We start from the raw sequence: 19,458 nt of genomic DNA, 5'->3' as shown, positions 1-19,458 counted from the left end.
ACAAATCATTAGAAGATTGGCCAGAACAACGACAAACATCGTCGGACGTTGTAGAAGAATTACGAGCTGGTGTACTGTTTCATGACGTCGTGCTGCCAGACGTACCATTAGCGAGAGTGGAACATATTTCGAAGTGGAAAGTGCTAGTACGGACGGTGGCAACAATGTATCGATTTATGTCGAATTGTCGGCGCAAAATAAGCAAATTTCCCATTGAAGCTATACTAACATTGAAGAATGGCGCATCGAAGGTTCCATCAGATATAGTACCATTGCGAAAAGAGGAATATTTTTTGGCCGAAAATTGTCTGTGGCGCATGGCACAAGGTGAAGAGTTTACCGACGAGGTGAAGACACTAATAAAGAATCAGGAGTTATCCGCAGATCGCCAAAGACCGATTGAGAAGAACAGTGTGCTATACAAACTTTCACCGTTTTTGGACGAATTCGGTGTATTGCGAATGGAAGGTAGAACGAAAGTAGCAAGCTATACGGCATTTGATGTGAGATTTCCAATTATTCTACCAAAACAGCATATAATTTCAAAAAAGCTGGTGGAATTTTACCATCAACTATGTGCTCATGGAAGTCGAGAGATGGTGGCTAATGAAGTGCTTCAGCGATTTTATATCCCACGTCTAAGGTCTTTGGCCGAAAGGGTCGCTCGAGATTGCTTGTGGTGTAAGATACAAAAGGCGAAACCAATAGTCCCTAGAATGGCACCACTTCCGAAATCTCGAATGGCGGTCAATGAGCACCCATTTTCGTACACCGGATTAGATTACTTTGGACCACTGGAAGTGACGGTTGGAAGAAGACGTGAGAAGAGATGGGTTGCGTTATTCACCTGTATGACGGTGCGAGCCATTCACTTGGAATTAGTGCACAGCTTGACAACCGAGTCTTGTAAAATGGCAATTCGAAGATTCGTGAAGCGGCGAGGAAGTCCACTTGAAATTTTCTCCGACAATGGGACCAATTTCATAGGAGCAAGCAAAGATTTGGCAGAACAGATACGGGCAATCAACTCTGTATGTGCCGATACGTTTACCGGCGCAGAGACATCGTGGACGTTCAATCCCCCATCTGCCCCACACATGGGAGGAGTGTGGGAACGCATGGTTCGTTCTGTGAAGGAGGCGATGTTGGTATTCATAAATGGGGAGAAATTGACTGATGAAATTCTGCAAACAGCACTTGTGGAAGCTGAGAATTTGATCAACTCGCGACCGTTAACGTATGTATCTACTAACGTACAAGAAGACAAAGAGGCTTTAACTCCGAACCATTTTTTACGGAGTTGCTCTTTGGTAGAGGGTATACCGTCGCGTAATCCGGTTGAGTTGGCAGACAGGTTACGTAGCAGTTACAGTCAAGCACAGTATCTGGCGGAAGAGTTATGGAGTCGTTGGCAACGGGAATATCTGCCCACGATGAATCGAAGAACGAAATGGTTCGAAGAAAGGAAACCGATAGCTGTTGGAGATTTGGTGTATGTAGCAGATACGGAAAAGCGAAGAAATTGGGAACGTGGAGTTATTGAGAACGTATTTATTGGAGAAGACGGAAGAATACGGTCGGTGATGGTGCGGACTAGCACAGGTGTGAAAAAACGAGCAGTTGCAAAATTAGCTGTTCTAGAGATCGGCGGATGAGGCATGGTAGCAGAGCGTAGTAAATATAGCCTTTACCGTATACTTAGTATACGAGAAGGGGCCCTCCTTAGCCGTGCAGTAAGACGCGCGGCTACAAAGCAAGACCATACTAAGGGTGGCTGGGTTCGATTCCCGTTGCCGGTCTAGACAATTTTCGGATTGGAAATCGTCTCGACTTCCCTGGGCATAAAAGTATCATCGTGTTAGCCTCATGATATACGAATGCAAAAATGGTAACCTGGCTTAGAAACCTCGCAGTTAATAACTGTGGAAGTGCTTAATGAACACTAAGCTGCGAGGCGGCTCTGTTCCAGTGTGAGGATGTAATGCCAATAAGAAGAAGAAGTATACGAGAAAGGCAAAAATGTAACAAAATTTCTTCTTTTTTGGCGGAGTGAATTTTTCCAGTCTAACTGGTAATTGTTCTTCTGCTATCATTTGACGGTTTTACGGTTCCAAGGTTCGTACCAACTGCATGTGAACTAGTTTACAATTGATTTTTATATCAATTCGAAACCGATTTCAAGAGTAACCCCGTTCATGCTAAGTCATTAATTCCATATAATACGTATGTGGCCTTCAAAAATCCTTTGAAACCAGATTTCAGCATTCATCTGGATAGTATCATAAATTATAAGCCCTATTCTTAAACGTCTTCCAACCACCCAACTTTTGTATCCTTCATTTATGTTGTCTCGTCATTCCAAACGACTAACTACAGGTTGACATACACCATGACCGACATTGAATTTATCCTCATGAGAGAACTCATTCATGACGGCACGGTGCTCCATTAGGAGGCCTCATTATTTAGAGCCACACCGCAAGCAAGAGTCTACTTCACCAAGCCCCACAAGGATTATGACCTAGCACTGCCCCTCTTTGGTGATGATTGTCGGTTTCAGACGGCGCGGCGCAGCAGCAACGACGAACCGTGAATAAGATCATAAAAATGACACCTGTCGAAAGCCCAACTCTGCCATAAAAGAGCAACGTCAGTGAAGTGCTTTTACCGCGAGTCAGACTCTGCAAATGCCGTGCTGTGTGTAGTCACTAATTGAGCTACTTAGTCACATTCAACTGAAACGATTTTTTATGTGGGTAAATAACATGTTGAATTTAACGTCATGGAAAGTAGAAAGACAATCATCATATATTTGAATATTATTAATTATGTGGCGGAACTGTTGAGATTTGGAGCTTGCTTGCGGTTGTCTTGTGCTTTGCTGTTACGTGGGTCTTAACTGAAAGCTTTTTAAAAGCTTGATTTTTTTTATTTCACGTGAAATGATTCCAAATTTATTTATCAACATGTCACGATGTTCCCTCGTCAAAATATCAGCTGATGCTCGATAGAGACTTTATTGTCCTCGAATATGAACTTTGATCGTATGTTTGTCTGAAGACCCATTGTCGACCCAAGTTATGTATGTACGTGTGTGTACAAACCAATGAGACTTACAGAAATTTATGCAGCCCAAAGTAGAGCAGATCTATCACTCTGCAGAGATAATTTGTATTTTCTTACAATCTTTAAATAACGTGTGATTTTTTTATTTACACATATTCATGATCATAAATTTATGTGTTCGTATCCAAACAGATTTTTTTAAACATCACATAAAATCAGAGCGGAATAAGTAAGAAAGTATAACATATTTCTCTCATCTAATATTGTTCTCCTTTTCTCTGTTCACAGGCATCTTTTTATTCAACTGCTTTAAAAACGTTAATATCCGTATCGACTGTGATTTTACTCGGGCTCATCGTAGCCTACCACGCCTTGGAAGTTCAGGTAAATGCTCATACCCTTACACACCAGCGTATGTATATTTCACGTTTTTCATCATAAACATTATTATGCAGTGGTCAAATAGCAGCTTTGGAAGATTGAATGCTATTCTTGTCAGAAGGGGTTTAAAAACTATTAAGTTCAAATTTGGAATGAGATTTTCCTTGTATCAAATAATTGTGCAGTCAAGTTGGGGTGTGGTTGACCCGATAATTAATTTCAGTATTTTACTATAATTTCATTTATTTAGTTAACATCTAAACAGATAACAACGAATCAACAATTTGAAACCACAATACATACACGATTTGATGCCACATCTCTCCATCCACGCTCGCCAAGTCGTTTTGCACTTGGTCTGCCCACCTCGTTCGCTGCGCTCCACGCCGTATCGTACCTGCCGGAAAGGAAACGAACACCATCTTCGCAGGGTTGCTGTTCAGGATTCTTACAACATGTCCTGCCCATCGTACCCTTCCGGCTTTAGCTACCTTCTGGATACTGGGTTCGCTGTAGAGCTGGGCAAGCTCGTGGTTCATTCTTCGCCGCCACACACCGTCTTCTTGCACACAGCCAAAGTTGGTCCTAAGCACCCGTCTCTCGAATACTCCGAGTGCTTGCAAGTCCTCCTCAAGCATTGTCCATGTTTCGTGTCCGTAGAAGACTACCGGTCTTATTAGCGTCTTGTACATATCACATTTGGTGCGCTGGCGAATCTTTTATGACCGCAGTTTCTTCTGGAGCCCGTAGTAGGCCAGACTTCCACAGATGATGCGCCTTCGTATTTCCCGACTAACATTGTTATCAGCCGTTAGCAAGGATCCAAGTTAGACGAATTCCTCGACCACCTCGAAGGTATCCCCGTCTATCGTAACACTGCTTCCCAGGCGGACGGGCCCTGTCGCGCTCGGTTGCGCCCACAAGCATGTACTTTGTCTTTGATGCATTCATCACCAGTCCAAGATTTGTTGCTTCACGTTTCTGGTGGGTGAACAGTTCTGGCACCTTTGCAAATGTTCGGCTGACAATGTCCATATCAATGATCTGTTGAAAATCACATCCGGCATAACACATTCTAGCGCAATGTTGAACAACAGGCACGGAAGTCCATCACCTTGCTTAGTCCCCGGCACGATTCAAACGAACTGGAGTACTCGCCCGAAATCTTCACACAGCTTTGCACACCACCCGCATTGTTGCTTTGATCAGACTCGTGAGCTTCCCGGGAGAGCTTTTCTCGTCCATGATTTTCTATAGCTCTATGTGGTCTATACTGTCGTATGCCGACTTGAAATTGATTAACAGATTATGCGTTGGGACCTGATATTCACGGCATTTTTGAAGGATTTGCCGTACAGTAAAGATCTGGTCCGTCGTCGATCGGCTGTCAACGAAGCCACCTATATCTTCTTCTTCTTCTTCTTATCGGTATTACATCCGCACACTGGAACACCGCCGCCTGTTCATTAAGCACTTCCACAGTTATTAACTGCGAGGTTTCTAAGCCAAGTTACTATTTCTGCTTTCGTATATCATGAGGCTAACACGATGATACTTTTATGCCCAGGGAAGCCAAGACAATTTTCAACCCGAAAACTGCCTAGACCGGCACCGGGAATCGAACCCAGCCACCCTCAGCATGGTCTTGCTTTGTAGACGCACGTCTTACTCTACATTTTTGACAAAATCACTCTCGGTTTTCAGGAGCCTCTTTGTGATAAAATAAAGAGAGTAAATTTCACTAATGAGCTGGATTGAATGACTGGAGCGCCACCAAGAGGTAAAATAATGGAAAGTTGCGTCTTCCTATATATCTAGTCGATTTCTCCCATATAAATTTCATGCTTCTTGAGCACCCACTTAGACTTGACGGATCTGACTGAAATTTCTATAGTTGCGTTTATCAGTTGAAGATGGATCTAGCGTAATGTACAGGGTGATTGGGGTTGCTTGTCAGTGTTTGAAAACTATAAGCATTTTTAATGTTCTCAAGTTACGTTTATATTTATTTTCTCTGAAAAAAAGTTATGGAATATTCAATTAATGATTGTGATTTTTTATGAGTTTGCTTTTGATTCAACCAAAATAATTGTTATTCAATCAAAATTGCTGAAGAAGTGTAAGCCCTAATAGTCTGATCGTACGATTCATGCTTTCATATAATCACTAAAAAAAATCATAACTTGTGCATATCAAGTTCAATTGAGACCAACTTGATAGCTTTTGGACAAGTTGGACGTGTCCGCCCAAGTAACAATTTCCATGCTTCTTGGATTTATCTAATTCTTATTGCAGACTTATGACAGCAACCACCAAGCTATTTGCTAAGTTTCATTGGCGCTCTTATTGTTATCAATAAAACTCTTATAAATCTGCTGAAAAAAAGCTTCAAACGTCAAATGTCTATTGATTATATAAACAGATCTATGATTGTGCTGAAGAGCGTAATAAATCCAATTTTCAACGCTCGAATAAACCTCAGATTTTTGGTCATAATGTGGTCAAATGAATTTCCCCCATAAGAATGTTTGCATTGCGAAGAGTTTATGACGCTGTTTAATAAAAGCGAAAATTTTCTCATCAAATTCCACGATGGCCATATTGAAAATGAAGTAGCATTTCGCAGTCAGTGAAATATATCACCGAACTGCATGATTTAACGACATTTTCACCGCGTATGCCAAAAACCGCTCCCCGACACAAATGCACCCTTCTGGTGTAACGTGTCGTAAATACACAAACAAACAAACAAACAAACCGCGTATCATACGTTTTCTGATAAATAATTTTATTTATAAATAATTTGGGCAAAAGTAATAATCGATTTAGTGGACATCCTAAATGTTGTGGTAATAAATATTTTCGATTTATTTCCCTGAACTACGTTATACTGCCGGCGCGTGGTATTCAACCTTATTTTTTCCCCAGCTTTGACCATAAAATTAAAAGCGCACTTACTTTCAATGATAATAAATAAAAAAAAAACAATCTGAAAAAAATATTATTTTGTTGTCATCATCATAACTTCCATCAACAATCCATTTTGTTATTATTTTTCTGAAAAGTTTTGTTTCTCTATTTTCAAATCAACATTTTGACAGCTGCCGCAGCCAAATTCCCTTTTTTGCGGGTGGTTTAAAAAGGGTTTCTTAATGCTCTTATAATAGGTTTATAGTGGTTATCTGGAGAGGGCCACTTGGTAATATGTTACTCTTATAGAGGTCATCAGAAGGTTGCCGTGTATTATTTGGTTTTATTGTTAGATCTTATAAATTGATCTTGAAAACCATTCCTAGAGCGGAATAAAACTTGAAATGTTACTTGGGCGGGAATGTTCCGGAATACCACTAGGCCGAAAGATGTCTGTCCGAATATAGCATTTGGCCGAACAGACCATTGGGCCGAAAGTCATTGGGTCGAAAGGGTCATTTGACCGAAAGGGTCATTTGACCGAAAGGGTCATTTGGCCGAAAAGATCGTTTGGCCGAAAGGGTCGTTTGGCTGAAAGAGTCATTTGGCCGAAAGGGTCATTTGGCCGAAAGAGTCGTTTGGCCGAAAGGGTCATTTGGCCGAAAGGGCCGTTTGGCCAAAAAGGTCGTTTTGCCGAATAGGTCATTAGGCCGAAAGGGTCATTTGGCCGAAATAGCCATTAGGCCAAAAGATCCATTTGGCCGAATAGGTCATTTAAAAAGTGGGAAATTAGGATTAAGAAGAGAGACGTTTTAATTTTTATTCCTCATTGCTCACCTCTCACTGTAAAAATTAGGAGCGTGAAGTGAGTAGTGAGACATCTCACTACTCACTTCGCGCTTCTGACCATTTACAGCGAGAAGTGATAAATGAGGAAAGAGAAGTGAGACTCACTTGTCACTTCACATTTCTCACTTCTCACTGTAAAAAAAGGAGCACGAAGTTGAGTAGTGAGACGTCTCACTACCCACTTCGCACTACTCATTTTTTACAGTAAGAAATGAGGAGTGAGAAGTGAGACGTCTCACTTCTCTCTCCACATTTCTCACTTCTCACTGTAAATAAATGAGTAGTGCGAAGTGGGTAGTGAGACGTCTCATTACTCACTTCGCGCCTCTCATCACGACCCTTTCGGCCAAATGACCCTTTCGGCCTAATGACCCTTTCTGCCAAATGACTATTTCGGCCAAATGGCCCTTTCGGCCAAATGACCCTTCGGCCTAATGACTCTTTCGGCCTAATGACCCTTTCGGCCAAATTACCCTTTCGGTCAAACGACCCTTTCGGCCAAACGACCCTTTCGGCCAAATGACCCTTTCGGCCAAATGACTTTCAGCCAGATGGGTTTCGGCCTAATGGTTTGTTCGGCCTAGTGGCATTCGGCCAAATGGCCTCATGATTTTGAAAAACAAAATCAATGGAGCTCATTTTGAGGGTTTTTGAACCAGTTGGACATATTCCGTATTTTCCGGAAAAGTGTCCCCGGGGAAAATAGCCAGTTTTGATCATTTATGAAGCCTTGCTTGCGACATCTCAAACTTTATGAATCTGCAAAACAAGATCAATTGTCCTCCGGGTAAAATGGCCATTTTTAATCGTATAAAATCTCAAACATTTCCAAACTTCATGATGTTGTGAATCAAGATCAATGGAGCTATTCTGATAGTTTCTGCAGAAGTTTGACATGTTCCGGAATTTTCAGGAATGATGCCCCCGAGGAAAATTGCCATTTTTTATCACTTTAAAGCCTCGCTTGCGTCATCTGAAGATCCATTATTCTGCAAAAGAAGATCAATGGAGCTCATTTTGAAAAAAATCTGTGCAAGTTGGACATGTTCCGAGATCTTCAGCTATCCTAATGCTCCTGGGAGAATGACCGTTTTTGATCATTTGCTTGCGACATCTCAAACTCCATGATTTTTCAAAACTGGATTTTTTTTAGCTTATTTTGGGTGATTTTGGACAAGTTGGACATGTCTTAGAATCTTCTAGCATCCTGACACTCTAAACAAAACGGTCACTTCTATTAGATGTAAAACTTCGCTAGGGACGTCTCAGACTTCACGATTTTGCAAAGCAAGATCGATGTAGCTTTTTTTGTGATTTTTGTACAAGTTGGAATTGTTCTGGAATTGAGGGTCTTCCACACTCCTAATACAGGCAAGTACTCTGCTTTCAGTGAACTTCCGTTGCTGCATCAATTTTCGACTTCCAGTGCACCGAACACCCAATCGTTAGTTTCGATCGAACCACTGGAACATCTGATTATCATCTTTTAACTACGCAACCCGCTGACATCATCAAAGAAGATGTCGGTATCCCTGTTTCTTCTTTTACACAGAATTTTGAAAACCCGAGAACGAATTTGGATTCACCAGGACGCCCATCCCAGTCGTGCCTGATATTATACTGCCTTCCCAGTCGTCCTGGTCCTGCGATCGAGGCTGGTGAAAGGGGCTTCCAGCCTGTGTTGTCAGGCAAGTACGCTTCAAGTCGTGATGTTTCTTCCCTTGATGCTCCCTCAAACCGCAGCTCATCGGTGCCTGTTGCTGCTGATCCCGCTGATTCGGATGCTTCTTCAACACCTAGATCTTGCGTACGCAAACAATGACGTGGTTTACCGCTCTCCTACCACATCTAATGCACTCCAGTATCCCAGTACGCTGAATTCACGGTGGTTTTCGCGTTTTATTATCAAAATGTTCGCGGACTTCGTGTAAAAATCGATTACTTTTTTTGGCAGTAAGCGAAGAAGATTGCGATGTCGTTGTATTAACCGAAACTTGGCTCGACGACGCTATACACTCAGCACAGTTTTTCGGATGTCACTACACGTTGTTTAGAACGCAATCCCTTGAATAGCTGTAAAACCCGTCCCTAGTAGCACAGTTCAGATCGATTTGGTTGCAGCAACTCCAATGTGACTGGATTTGATCGCATATGAGTCACAGTGACTGATATGTGACAAGTGTGTTACTCGGGGTGGTGGTGGTATACTCATCGGAGTTTTATCGAAGTTTAAGTGTGTCCGTGAACCTGCTGTCGTCAGTGATACCTTCGAACAGTGGTGGGTTCGAGTCATTATGCCTGGATACATTATCAGCATTGAGGTCTTATACTTACCACCTGTTCGCATGAATAATCTTGATGATATTTAACGCCATCTAGAATCAACCGAAACTACTCTTATCCGTCTGTTGACTTGATCCGTTCTCGACTATCTGGCACCAGCTGTGCATTGTCGGATGGACTCAATTTCCATGGATTGACTCAGATCAACTCTATTGCTAACTCAGATGGTTGTGTACTTGATTTCGTACTGGCAAACGATACAGTGTTGCCAAATTGCGCAATATACCATGTTGAACCGTGAACACCTGTTGATGTCATCCACCCTCCGCTTACCTTGGAGTTGCCGTATGTGCCCCCAACTACTTTTGAGTCTGGACATGATTCGAGCAGTTATGACTTCCGAAAAACAGATTACTCCGCGCTGTATGAAATGCTGATTGCAGTTGATAAGAGTCGCATCAATTCATGTAATTGCGTTGACGTTGCCGTGATTTTTTTCACCGATACTATTGATCGTGCATTTGCTATTCATGTTCCGATTGTTGGAGCTGTACGAAAGCCCGCATTGTTCAACAACAGATTACGAACACTTATACACCATCATTCCTCTGCACTTCGTAGATACTGCAATTATCGTTCCACGTACAACAAGCAGCAGTTCAATATTGCTAGCAATGCGTACAGAAGTTAAAATCAGCTTTTGTACTCCCGATACATCTGTCGCACACAACGAAATCTACGATGGAATCCCAAGCAATTCTGGTCGTTTGTTAGGTCCAAACGGAACGAAAATGGTCTTCCTACGATGATGCAACTGGGTGGTATTTCAGCTGATACTCACGCTGACAAATGCAAACTATTTGCTACACAGTTCAAGACATCCTTCAACGACTTCACAGCTCCACTCCATTGTGCCATTGAAGCTTCTCGTGGCACCCCTCGTGATGTTCTAGATTTAGACATTTTTCCCATCAGTGATGAGGATGTGTACCGAGCGATTCAGAAACTAAAGTTTTCATTTTTTGCTTGGCCGGATGGTATACCCGCTGCTTTGATGCGCCGGTGTTGAGCTGCTCTAATTGAACCGTTAGCAAACATCTTCAATATCTCTCTTCGAACCAGAACGTTTCCCTTTTGCTGGAAATCGTATACCGCATCCACTTGACTCCCAGCTCTTGACGCTGGGAGTCAAGTGGATGCGGTATACTTAGATGTCAAGGCTGCTTGCAACCGAGTGGATCATCGAATTCTACTTAGGATCTACTACTTAGGATCATTAATTCTACTTGGAAGCTGGGCGTTTCCACTGCATGCGTTGATTGGTTCAGGTCATATCTGACGGATAGAGCATTGCGTGTGAAATTCGGATCATCTCTTTCGGATCCTTTCGTTACTTCATCTGGAGTACCACAAGGCAATAATCTTGGACCACTATTGTTTTCGATATTCGTCAACGACGTGACACAGGTGTTACCCCCTGGAGTAAGGCTTTTGAATGCAAAGATCTACATTGTTGTTAACAGCCTTGATGACTGCATTGAACTACAAATGCGTCTAACCCGTTTTGAGGAGTGGTGCACGCGAAACCGCCTGTCACTCAGTATCCACAAATGTCAAACAATAACTTTCAGCAGAAAACGAAAACCTATTATCTTTAATTACACGCTGTCTGGAATAGTTCTTGAGCGTGTACAGCGTCTCAGAGATTTGGGAGTTATACTTGACGACACACTTACTTTCCGGTTCCATTACGATGACGTGAATTTCTAAAGCAAGCCGACAACCGGGCTTTGTAATGAAAATTGCCAATGGATTTCGTGAGCCATACTGCTGAGATCGCTGTACTACACCCTTATAGGTCAATACTGGAGTTTGCTGTCATTGTCAGACCACTTGGATCTCGAGGATTGAATCCGTGCAAAAGAAGTTCGTGCGCTTTGCTTAGCGCAATTTTCCTTGGTGTAATGGTCAACGTCTCACTCCATATGAAAACCGCTGGCGGCTACTTGGGTCATGTTCGTAGCGAAAATCCTCAATGGTGCAGTCGACTCTCCAGCAATGCTCAACAAGATAAATGTTTATGCTCCTATGCACCCGATGAGGAGGAGAAATTTCATACAGCTCGGTGCTCGAAACAGTCGTTATGGTCAGCATGATCCGGTTCGATAAATGACGTCCAACTTCAACACAGTGTTCCATCTCTTTGATTTTAATCAATTGCTAGCTGCTCTACAACGAGCTTCCACAGCGCACTTCCGTGATATTAATTGAAACCGTAAATTGAACTCTATTTTACTGTTTTGATGTATTTCTTATATATTTTATCCATGTTTGCCTTACTCTTAGCATCATTGAGACACCAGGTGTCAGAAAACGATTACAATTAAATAAATAAATTTTCTGGGATTTTTCTGGCTTCTGAACAAAATGGTTATTTTCGATAATTTTCTGAATCCTCGCTTGCGACATGTCAATCTTCATGATTTTGTGGTCTTTGGACAAGTTGTTAATGCTTCGGAATCATCCGAAATTGTGGATCTTCAACAAAATATCATACGGTGGTACCTCAAAAGTCCAGCAATCCGTCGAAGTTCTGTTAAAAATGACAAAAAGAGACAAAATGTTCTAAAATGAAAGCGTTAATCGTACGTTTAGACTTCGAGGGTTAACAACTTCAGACCACATGAACACAAACTGTTATCATTTATACAATAAAAAATATAACGCAGCTGCTGCATATCCAATAGACTGGAGCTGTGATCCTTTAAATATGATTTTCACCAATAATAAAAGAAGTTATGTTGGAAAATATTAGGAAACAGCATCACGTGTGCCAGCTCTAGCAGGGGTCCGGAAATCGTTCCCCCCTGATCGATCCACTTTGCTCGCTGTGCACCTCGCCTTCTTGTTCCCGTCGGATCGTTGTCGTTTCACCAGATTACTGTCCGGCATTCTGGCTACGTGCACGGCCCACCACAGTCTTCCGATTTTCGCGGTGTGAACCATGGATGGTTTTTCCACCAGTTGATGCAACTCGTGGTTTATTCGCCATCTCGACGTACCTTTCGTCATCTACACCCCACAATAGATGGTACGCAGAACTTTCCTTTTGAAATCTCCCAGTGCATGTTGAACCTCCACGAACATCGTCCAGGTATCGTGTCCGTAGAGATCTGCCGGTCTAATAAGAGTTTTGTAAATAGTCAGTTTGGTACGGTGCGAACTCTATTCGATCGGAGCGTTTTGTGGAGTCCAAAGTACGTACGATTTCCTGCCATGATGCATCCTAGAATTTCTCTGCTGGTATCTTTATCGGAAATCACCAGTGAGCCCAAGTACACGAATTGTTCAACCACCTCGACTTCGTCACCACCAATACATACTCGTGGTGGGTGGCTTACGTTATCCTCTTTTCAGCCTCTTCCCAGTGGCGTAGCCACAGGGGTGGTTTTGGACATAAACCCCCCCCCCCCCCCAGCGACAAAATTTTTAGAAGAAAAAAATGTATCGAACCTTCTCGAAATTAAAAAATGTTCAGAAACCCAAACCCCTCCCCCGCCTCCAGACCAATTTTCTGGCTACGCCAATGCCTCTTCCTATCATGTACTTCGTCTTCGAGGTGTTGATGACTAGTACAATCCGTTTAGTTTCGCTTTTCAGTCTGATGTAGACTTCCTCCATCCTCTCAAAGTTACGTGCCATAATATCAATGTCGTCGGCGAAATCAAATAACTGGACGGACTTCGTGAAAATCGTACCTCTCGTGTCAATCCCTGTCCTTCGTATAACTCCCTCCAGAGTGATGTTGAATAGCAGACACGAAACATCATCACCTTGCCGTAACCCTCTGAGAGTTTCGAAGGGATTGGAGAATGCCCCTGAAAATCAAACCACGCATATCACCCGATCCATCGTCGCCTTGATCAACCGTATTAGTTTATCCGGAAATCTGTTTTCGTGCATTAGCTGCCATAGCTGGTCCCGATCGATTGTATCATATGCGGCTTTGAAGTCGATAAATAGATGATGCGTGGGCACGTTGTATTCGCGGCATTTCTGCAATACCTGACGTATGGCGAACACCTGCTCTGTGTTAGAGCGTTCTCCCATAAATCCCGCCTGGTTCTGCCCCACGAACTCTCTTGCAATTGGTGTTAGTTGGCGGCATAAAATTTGGGGAGTACCTTGTAGGCGGCGTTCAGCAATGTGATTGCGCGGTAGTTGCTACAATCCAGCTTATCGCTCTTATTGTAGATGGGACACACGACACCTTCCATCCACTCCTGCGGCAGAACCTCATCCTACCAAACATTGGTAATCATGCAGTGCAGCGCTCTAGTCAGTGCCTCACCACCGTGTTTAAACTGCTCTCCTGGTAGTTGGTCAACTCCAGGGGCTTTGATGTTTTCCAGCCGGCCGATCTCCTCCTGGATTTCCTGGAGTCTGTCACATCGCCATTCAGGTGCTCTTCGTAGTGCTGCCGCCACCTTTGGATACAGTACTCCGTCTCTTCACGGCCTCGATCTTCTTGCTGGCGCTTTTTCCTCCAGAAAATCGAGTTTTGTCTGTTCCGCGCCCGTTTGTATGGTGCCTCAATCGCCCTCGTGCGGTTTTGCAGCAATCTCGCCCATGCTGCATTCTTCTCCTCAACCAACTGCTCACATTCGCCGTCATACCAGTCGTTTCTCTGATCCGAAGCCACCATGCCTAGTGCAGCGGTTGCGGTGCTTCCAATGGCGGATCGAATATCTCTCCAGCCATCTTTAAGAGATGCTGCGCCTAGCTGCTCTTCCGTCCAGCAGATTTCCTGCAGCGCTACGACGTCGAAGTTGTGGAGATGTAATTCGTCGTAGATTATCCTGTCGCAACCTGCGAAGCCTATCGACTTGCAGTTCCTTGTTCCAAGCTTCCAATCGTGATCCTTTATTCGTCGCTCTCCATGAGGTCTGCTAATCCACGCAGACACACTTGGGACTAGGCGATGGGTCCACCTTCCCTTAGCCGAGTTGCCCCACTCCCCTGCTATTTTGCTACCGTTGCTGCCTTGATATTCCTGCAAGCATTACCGGTGCCCCTAAGGGTGTAGCACTCCTCGTCTTCCTCCACCACCAGTTTGATAGGCATTATGCCCGTAAGTACAAATGCCGCCTCGCGTGATACGGTAATGGGGGCGCTAACCAAGCCCTCGTTTGTCTCGTAGATCAATACTCGATTCTGGAAGTAGCTTCCCAGAATCTTGTACAGCCCTACCGGTACTCCCAGTCGAACTAACGAGTTCACGATCTCCATCCTGCACGCACTGTTAAATTTATTCCGCACGTCGAGTGTTATTACTGCACAGTAACGTAGATCACGTCGCTTGCATTCGATGGCGACCTCTGCAGTGTGAAACACCGATTCAATGGCGCCCAGAGTAGACCGTCCTCTCCGAAAGCCGAATGGCTCGCTCGATAATCCTCCCATCTCCTTCACGTACGACGACAGTCTGTTTAGGATCAACTTCTCCAGTAGCTACCATACCTACAGTAGCTATTAGACAGCTTGGTCTGTACGCTGAGGGGTCTCCTGGTGGCATGCCCGGTTTCGGTAACAGGACCAAACGCTGGTTCTTCCATGTATCCGGGTATTACACGCCGGTGTATTTGCACTGCGTGCGCTCGCGTGACCCCGGCGTGTATTATTTTGACAGATTGAAGTGACATTTCGAAAGGTCAAATATCCACCTATTAGTTGCACGCATTAAAGTTATTATATTTGATTGTTAAAAATTGTTAAAAATAAAAGAGCAGATTTTTTGCCAACTGTGTAGGACACATCTGCCTGAAGCCTGCAGTTTCGTGGTCGTGCTTTCCTCGGCATAGTCGCGTCACACGCTCAAGACAAGACTGCAACCAGTTCGTCACCGCTCAAACTTTCCGTGTTTTCTTCCAGACCCATATCCTCTCTGAAGGCACCACCATCGAAGTGGGCGACCTTACACGCCCGGGTTGTAGGAGTAGCTCCTTGGCTTTCTCTCCTTGCCTCGTTGCTCATCCTGTACATAGCCTAGTTTAAGGTTTTGCAACTCGCAAGCGAAGCTTCGTAAATGATCAAGTTGGCCATTTTCTCATGGGCACTATTCTAGAAGATTCCGGAATATGTCCAACTTGTCCAGAAACTCTCGAAATTAACTCCATTGATCTTCTTTTGCAAAATCATGAAGTTTGAGATGTCGCAAACTAGTGTTTATACCTGATAGAAAATGACCATTTTAACCGGCGGACCAGATTTCCACAACATGCCCGGACACGATCAACTTGTTCCAATTGATCTTCTTCTTTTTTCTTCTATATACATAACCCAATCTATGTATGTATGTTCCCTAACTACTTCTGAACCACTTGGCCAATTTCAACCAAATTTGGTACACGCATTCTATATCCTCAGGGAATATTAACAAAGGGGTGGGATGGTCATTTGGATAAGGGGGAGGGGTGGTGGGAGGGGTTTTGTTCAGAAAACGAACAATTCTGTGTAACTTTCAACTCCCAGGACCGATTCAACCAAATTTTGTACACATATTCACTAAGAGGGGAAAATCATATGAGAGGAGATTTGGGAAAAGGGGAGGGGTCTGGAGGGAGGGGCTTTGTTTAGAAAGCCGGCAATTCAAAGCAAATTATGAACCCCTGTACCGATTTCAACCAAATTTGGTACACACATTCTCTATCCCAAGCAGAATATAACAAGGGGGGTGAAATTGTCATTGAGAAAAGAGGGAGGGACTGTCTTTGGAAAATGAGCAATTCAGTGTAACTCCTAAACCCCAGAACCGATTCCAACCGGATTAAATGATTAAATCATTCAACTCTATGATTAAAGATTATCATTAATGATTTATTCATTTTTGACAATGATGACTGATAATGATTAACGATTAAATTCATTTTAATCAATGATTACAGATTATGAATAATGACCAAAAAACCGTTGAAGTATGATTAACGATTACCGATCGTGATTAAATGTTGACACACTATGTGTATGATTAATGATTAACGATCGATATGATTAATGATTAATGATTATGAATGATCAAATTGAATGATTTGCATAGTGATCAATAATCGAGTAACTTTTATTCCAAATTTTAAAAGGTATAAAAATTATATGATTATGATTAAAGATTAATGAATAAAAGCAAGGTATGCAATGATCCAATGTTCCAGCATAACTTCTGTACACCTTGCCCGATTTCAACCAAATTTGGAACAAACATTCTTTTTCTTAAGAAGGTGAAGATGATAGGGATGATATTTAGAAAACGGGAAGTTTGTGGAGGAACTGACATTGTTCAGCTCTCAATCACCTCAGTGTTATTTCTGATTTCCCCTTAGCCGATTTTAGTCAAATTTGGAACACACATTCTTCATATTAAGGAGACGACGATATTGGGTTGAGGATGGAAAAGGGGAGGATGTGGGGGCGTTGTATTGTTTAGTTATCGATCAACTCAACACTTCATCGAAATCATGGTTTACCCAGTGAAAAGCAATGATTAAGGTGTTCTGGATGGTGAATTTGATCCTTTCCTTAAAAATATACGTTTTCCCGGAATAAGGCATCGGTGGATGTTTTTCCTTCTTTAGCAATAGACGTTTGCCCAGAATAAGGCGATTTTGGGTTTGATCCCTTCTCAAAATCAGTCAATGTTTTCAAATGAAATCTGCCTTCTTTTAATCAAATGATGAAGCATCAATGTGTTTTTGTGTGTTTTTTATACAATTATCCTTTTGACCAATTGGTTTATTCATTTTTGTGAAAAAACTGCGTAACAAACTGGCAACTCCGAGCAAGGCCGGGTACATACAGCTAGTATTTTATAAAATCATGATGTTCGATATGTCGCACGTTGAATTCTAGAAGTGCTAAACAAGTGTTCCCACGGGTGCCTTCCCCAATACACCTCTCAATATTTCCGGAACCAAGTGGCCAGTTCAAAATATTATTCTGTTTCCAGAAACCAGAGTTCTGTGCGATTGTTTTGAGGGATTGATTGCCACAATCGATTGAGAAATGCATAAGATATGATTTTTTGATGTTTAAATGAATGCGTTAATCGTACGTTCAGACTTCAAGGGTTTAAAACTTCAGACCACATGAACACAAACTGTTATCATTTACACACTTAAAAATAAAACCCAGCGGCAGCATATCCAATAGACTGGAGCTGTGATCCTCTAAATATGATTATTGCCAATAATAAAAGAAGGAAAAATATTAGGAAACAGCATCGTGCGTGCCAGCTGCTTTATTTGTTTTAAAAAGTTTAAGGGTGTGTGTCCGCTAAAAGAAATCTTAGAAGTTCAATTCAACCTATAAATTACAATTAGTTATGTATGATCTTTGATTGAAATCGAAGTTTGATAATGTTGATGCTTGCGTTTTGATTTTATGAAAATAATATCTCTCTAAAAAATAATGTATTATCGTGTCAACAATGTAAATAAAACAATGTACAATACTTATATAATTGATTAATTTACGTGCTGAGCCAAAGTTACCTCCTAGGTTACCATTGCCTCCCGTTACCCTACCATTTTGTTCCATAATATATCTTGATTTTTTTTCGAAATTAAAAAATAACTTGTGCAGTTTCTCGTGTGAATGATTCTATTAATGATAAACTCAAATACCGCAACATGACAAGCGGAAAATCAAATGGGTTAATAGGTCAGTATTCTATTTGTTGAGTTCGCGTGATAATTTTACACGCATAACACGTCAGTTTACGTCAGGTGAACTCCCATTGGATTTATTATATAATCCCTATAATTTACATGCAATTGGCTTTGTACTGTTGGAAGCTACATTAAAGTTTCATAACTGCTTGCATGTGAGTTTTATTTGCTGTTTCACGTAATGTTTCTACCCTTATAGGTAACGAAACATCCCAATGTGGGTCAGCAAAGTAGGAGTTTGTTTGCAACCGCAAAATGCTCATATGTTTCTTGTTGGTTTGATTACATCAATTCGTATTGTGTGATGAGACGTCGCTGACGACTCCTAGTGCGGGGATTTAAATATGACGTCCACTTGCAGAAAACTACGATTCACCATAATTTCATTGATTACGCGTTGTTAAAAAGTTAATGACTCTTTTCATTTCCTTTTCTTTCCAGCTTTTTATGATAGACAATTGTGCAGATGACTGGCGAATAGCGATGACCTGGCAGCGAATGAGCCAAATAGCTTTAGAATTACTCATCTGTGCGGTGCATCCCATTCCAGGTCAATATTATTTTCTATGGACAACCAAACTAGCTAATAAGAACAAAGCCATGGGATCGGAGTACGTTCCCTACGATGTCGCGTTATCTTTGCCAATGTTCCTTCGTTTGTACCTGATATGTCGTGTGATGCTGTTACATTCGAAACTATTTACCGATGCCTCATCACGTAGTATAGGTGCCCTGAATCGTATCAATTTCAACACACGGTAAGTAAAATCGTGGTCCGCATTGTCGAATCACATTGTAAGATAAAAAAAAGCGATTCAATGACATTCGACTGTGTGAATATTATTCCACCAAATGTCGCAAAAGCCATCACCACGACACGTCGTAATCCTCCTTCCGCCGTTCAGCTGCGATTGGCTCGCAATCCTGAACGGGTCATTGATTTCGATTGCGATGATGATGCCATTCTCTTGCCGACCGGATGCGGTCGGATGTCCATTCCAGATTCGTGCTGAAAACACTAATGACAATATGCCCGGGAACGGTCCTCCTAGTATTCATGGTTTCATTATGGATAATAGCATCATGGACGCTTCGGCAGTGCGAGAGGTAATTATTATCTTGCTCCATCCGGCCATAATCCACTCTTTGACATCCCTCTTGGTCTTTCACCTCTATAAATATTTCTGACCTCCGATACTGTCCCATTTCATATCTGTACTGTTCTGTTTCGCTCATTTCATCCATCGCC

The 19,458-nt window shown here is 42.3% G+C and overlaps 1 protein-coding gene across 1 annotated transcript in view; it reads left to right on the top strand.

Moving 5' to 3' along the window:
• LOC134225479 (small conductance calcium-activated potassium channel protein) overlaps nt 1–19,458 on the top strand; it is a 634,818-nt gene that overhangs the window by 459,438 nt on the left and 155,922 nt on the right. Inside the window, exons 4-6 of the mRNA XM_062705584.1 lie at nt 3,355–3,450; nt 18,651–18,967; nt 19,212–19,316. Of these exons, the coding sequence (XP_062561568.1) occupies nt 3,355–3,450; nt 18,651–18,967; nt 19,212–19,316 (518 nt within the window). The remainder of the gene's footprint in view (nt 1–3,354; nt 3,451–18,650; nt 18,968–19,211; nt 19,317–19,458) is intronic.

Source organism: Armigeres subalbatus, chromosome 3, assembly GCF_024139115.2.
Source record: "Armigeres subalbatus isolate Guangzhou_Male chromosome 3, GZ_Asu_2, whole genome shotgun sequence".
NCBI lineage: Eukaryota > Metazoa > Arthropoda > Insecta > Diptera > Culicidae > Armigeres > Armigeres subalbatus.
This window is presented reverse-complemented; position numbering and strand designations above follow the sequence as displayed.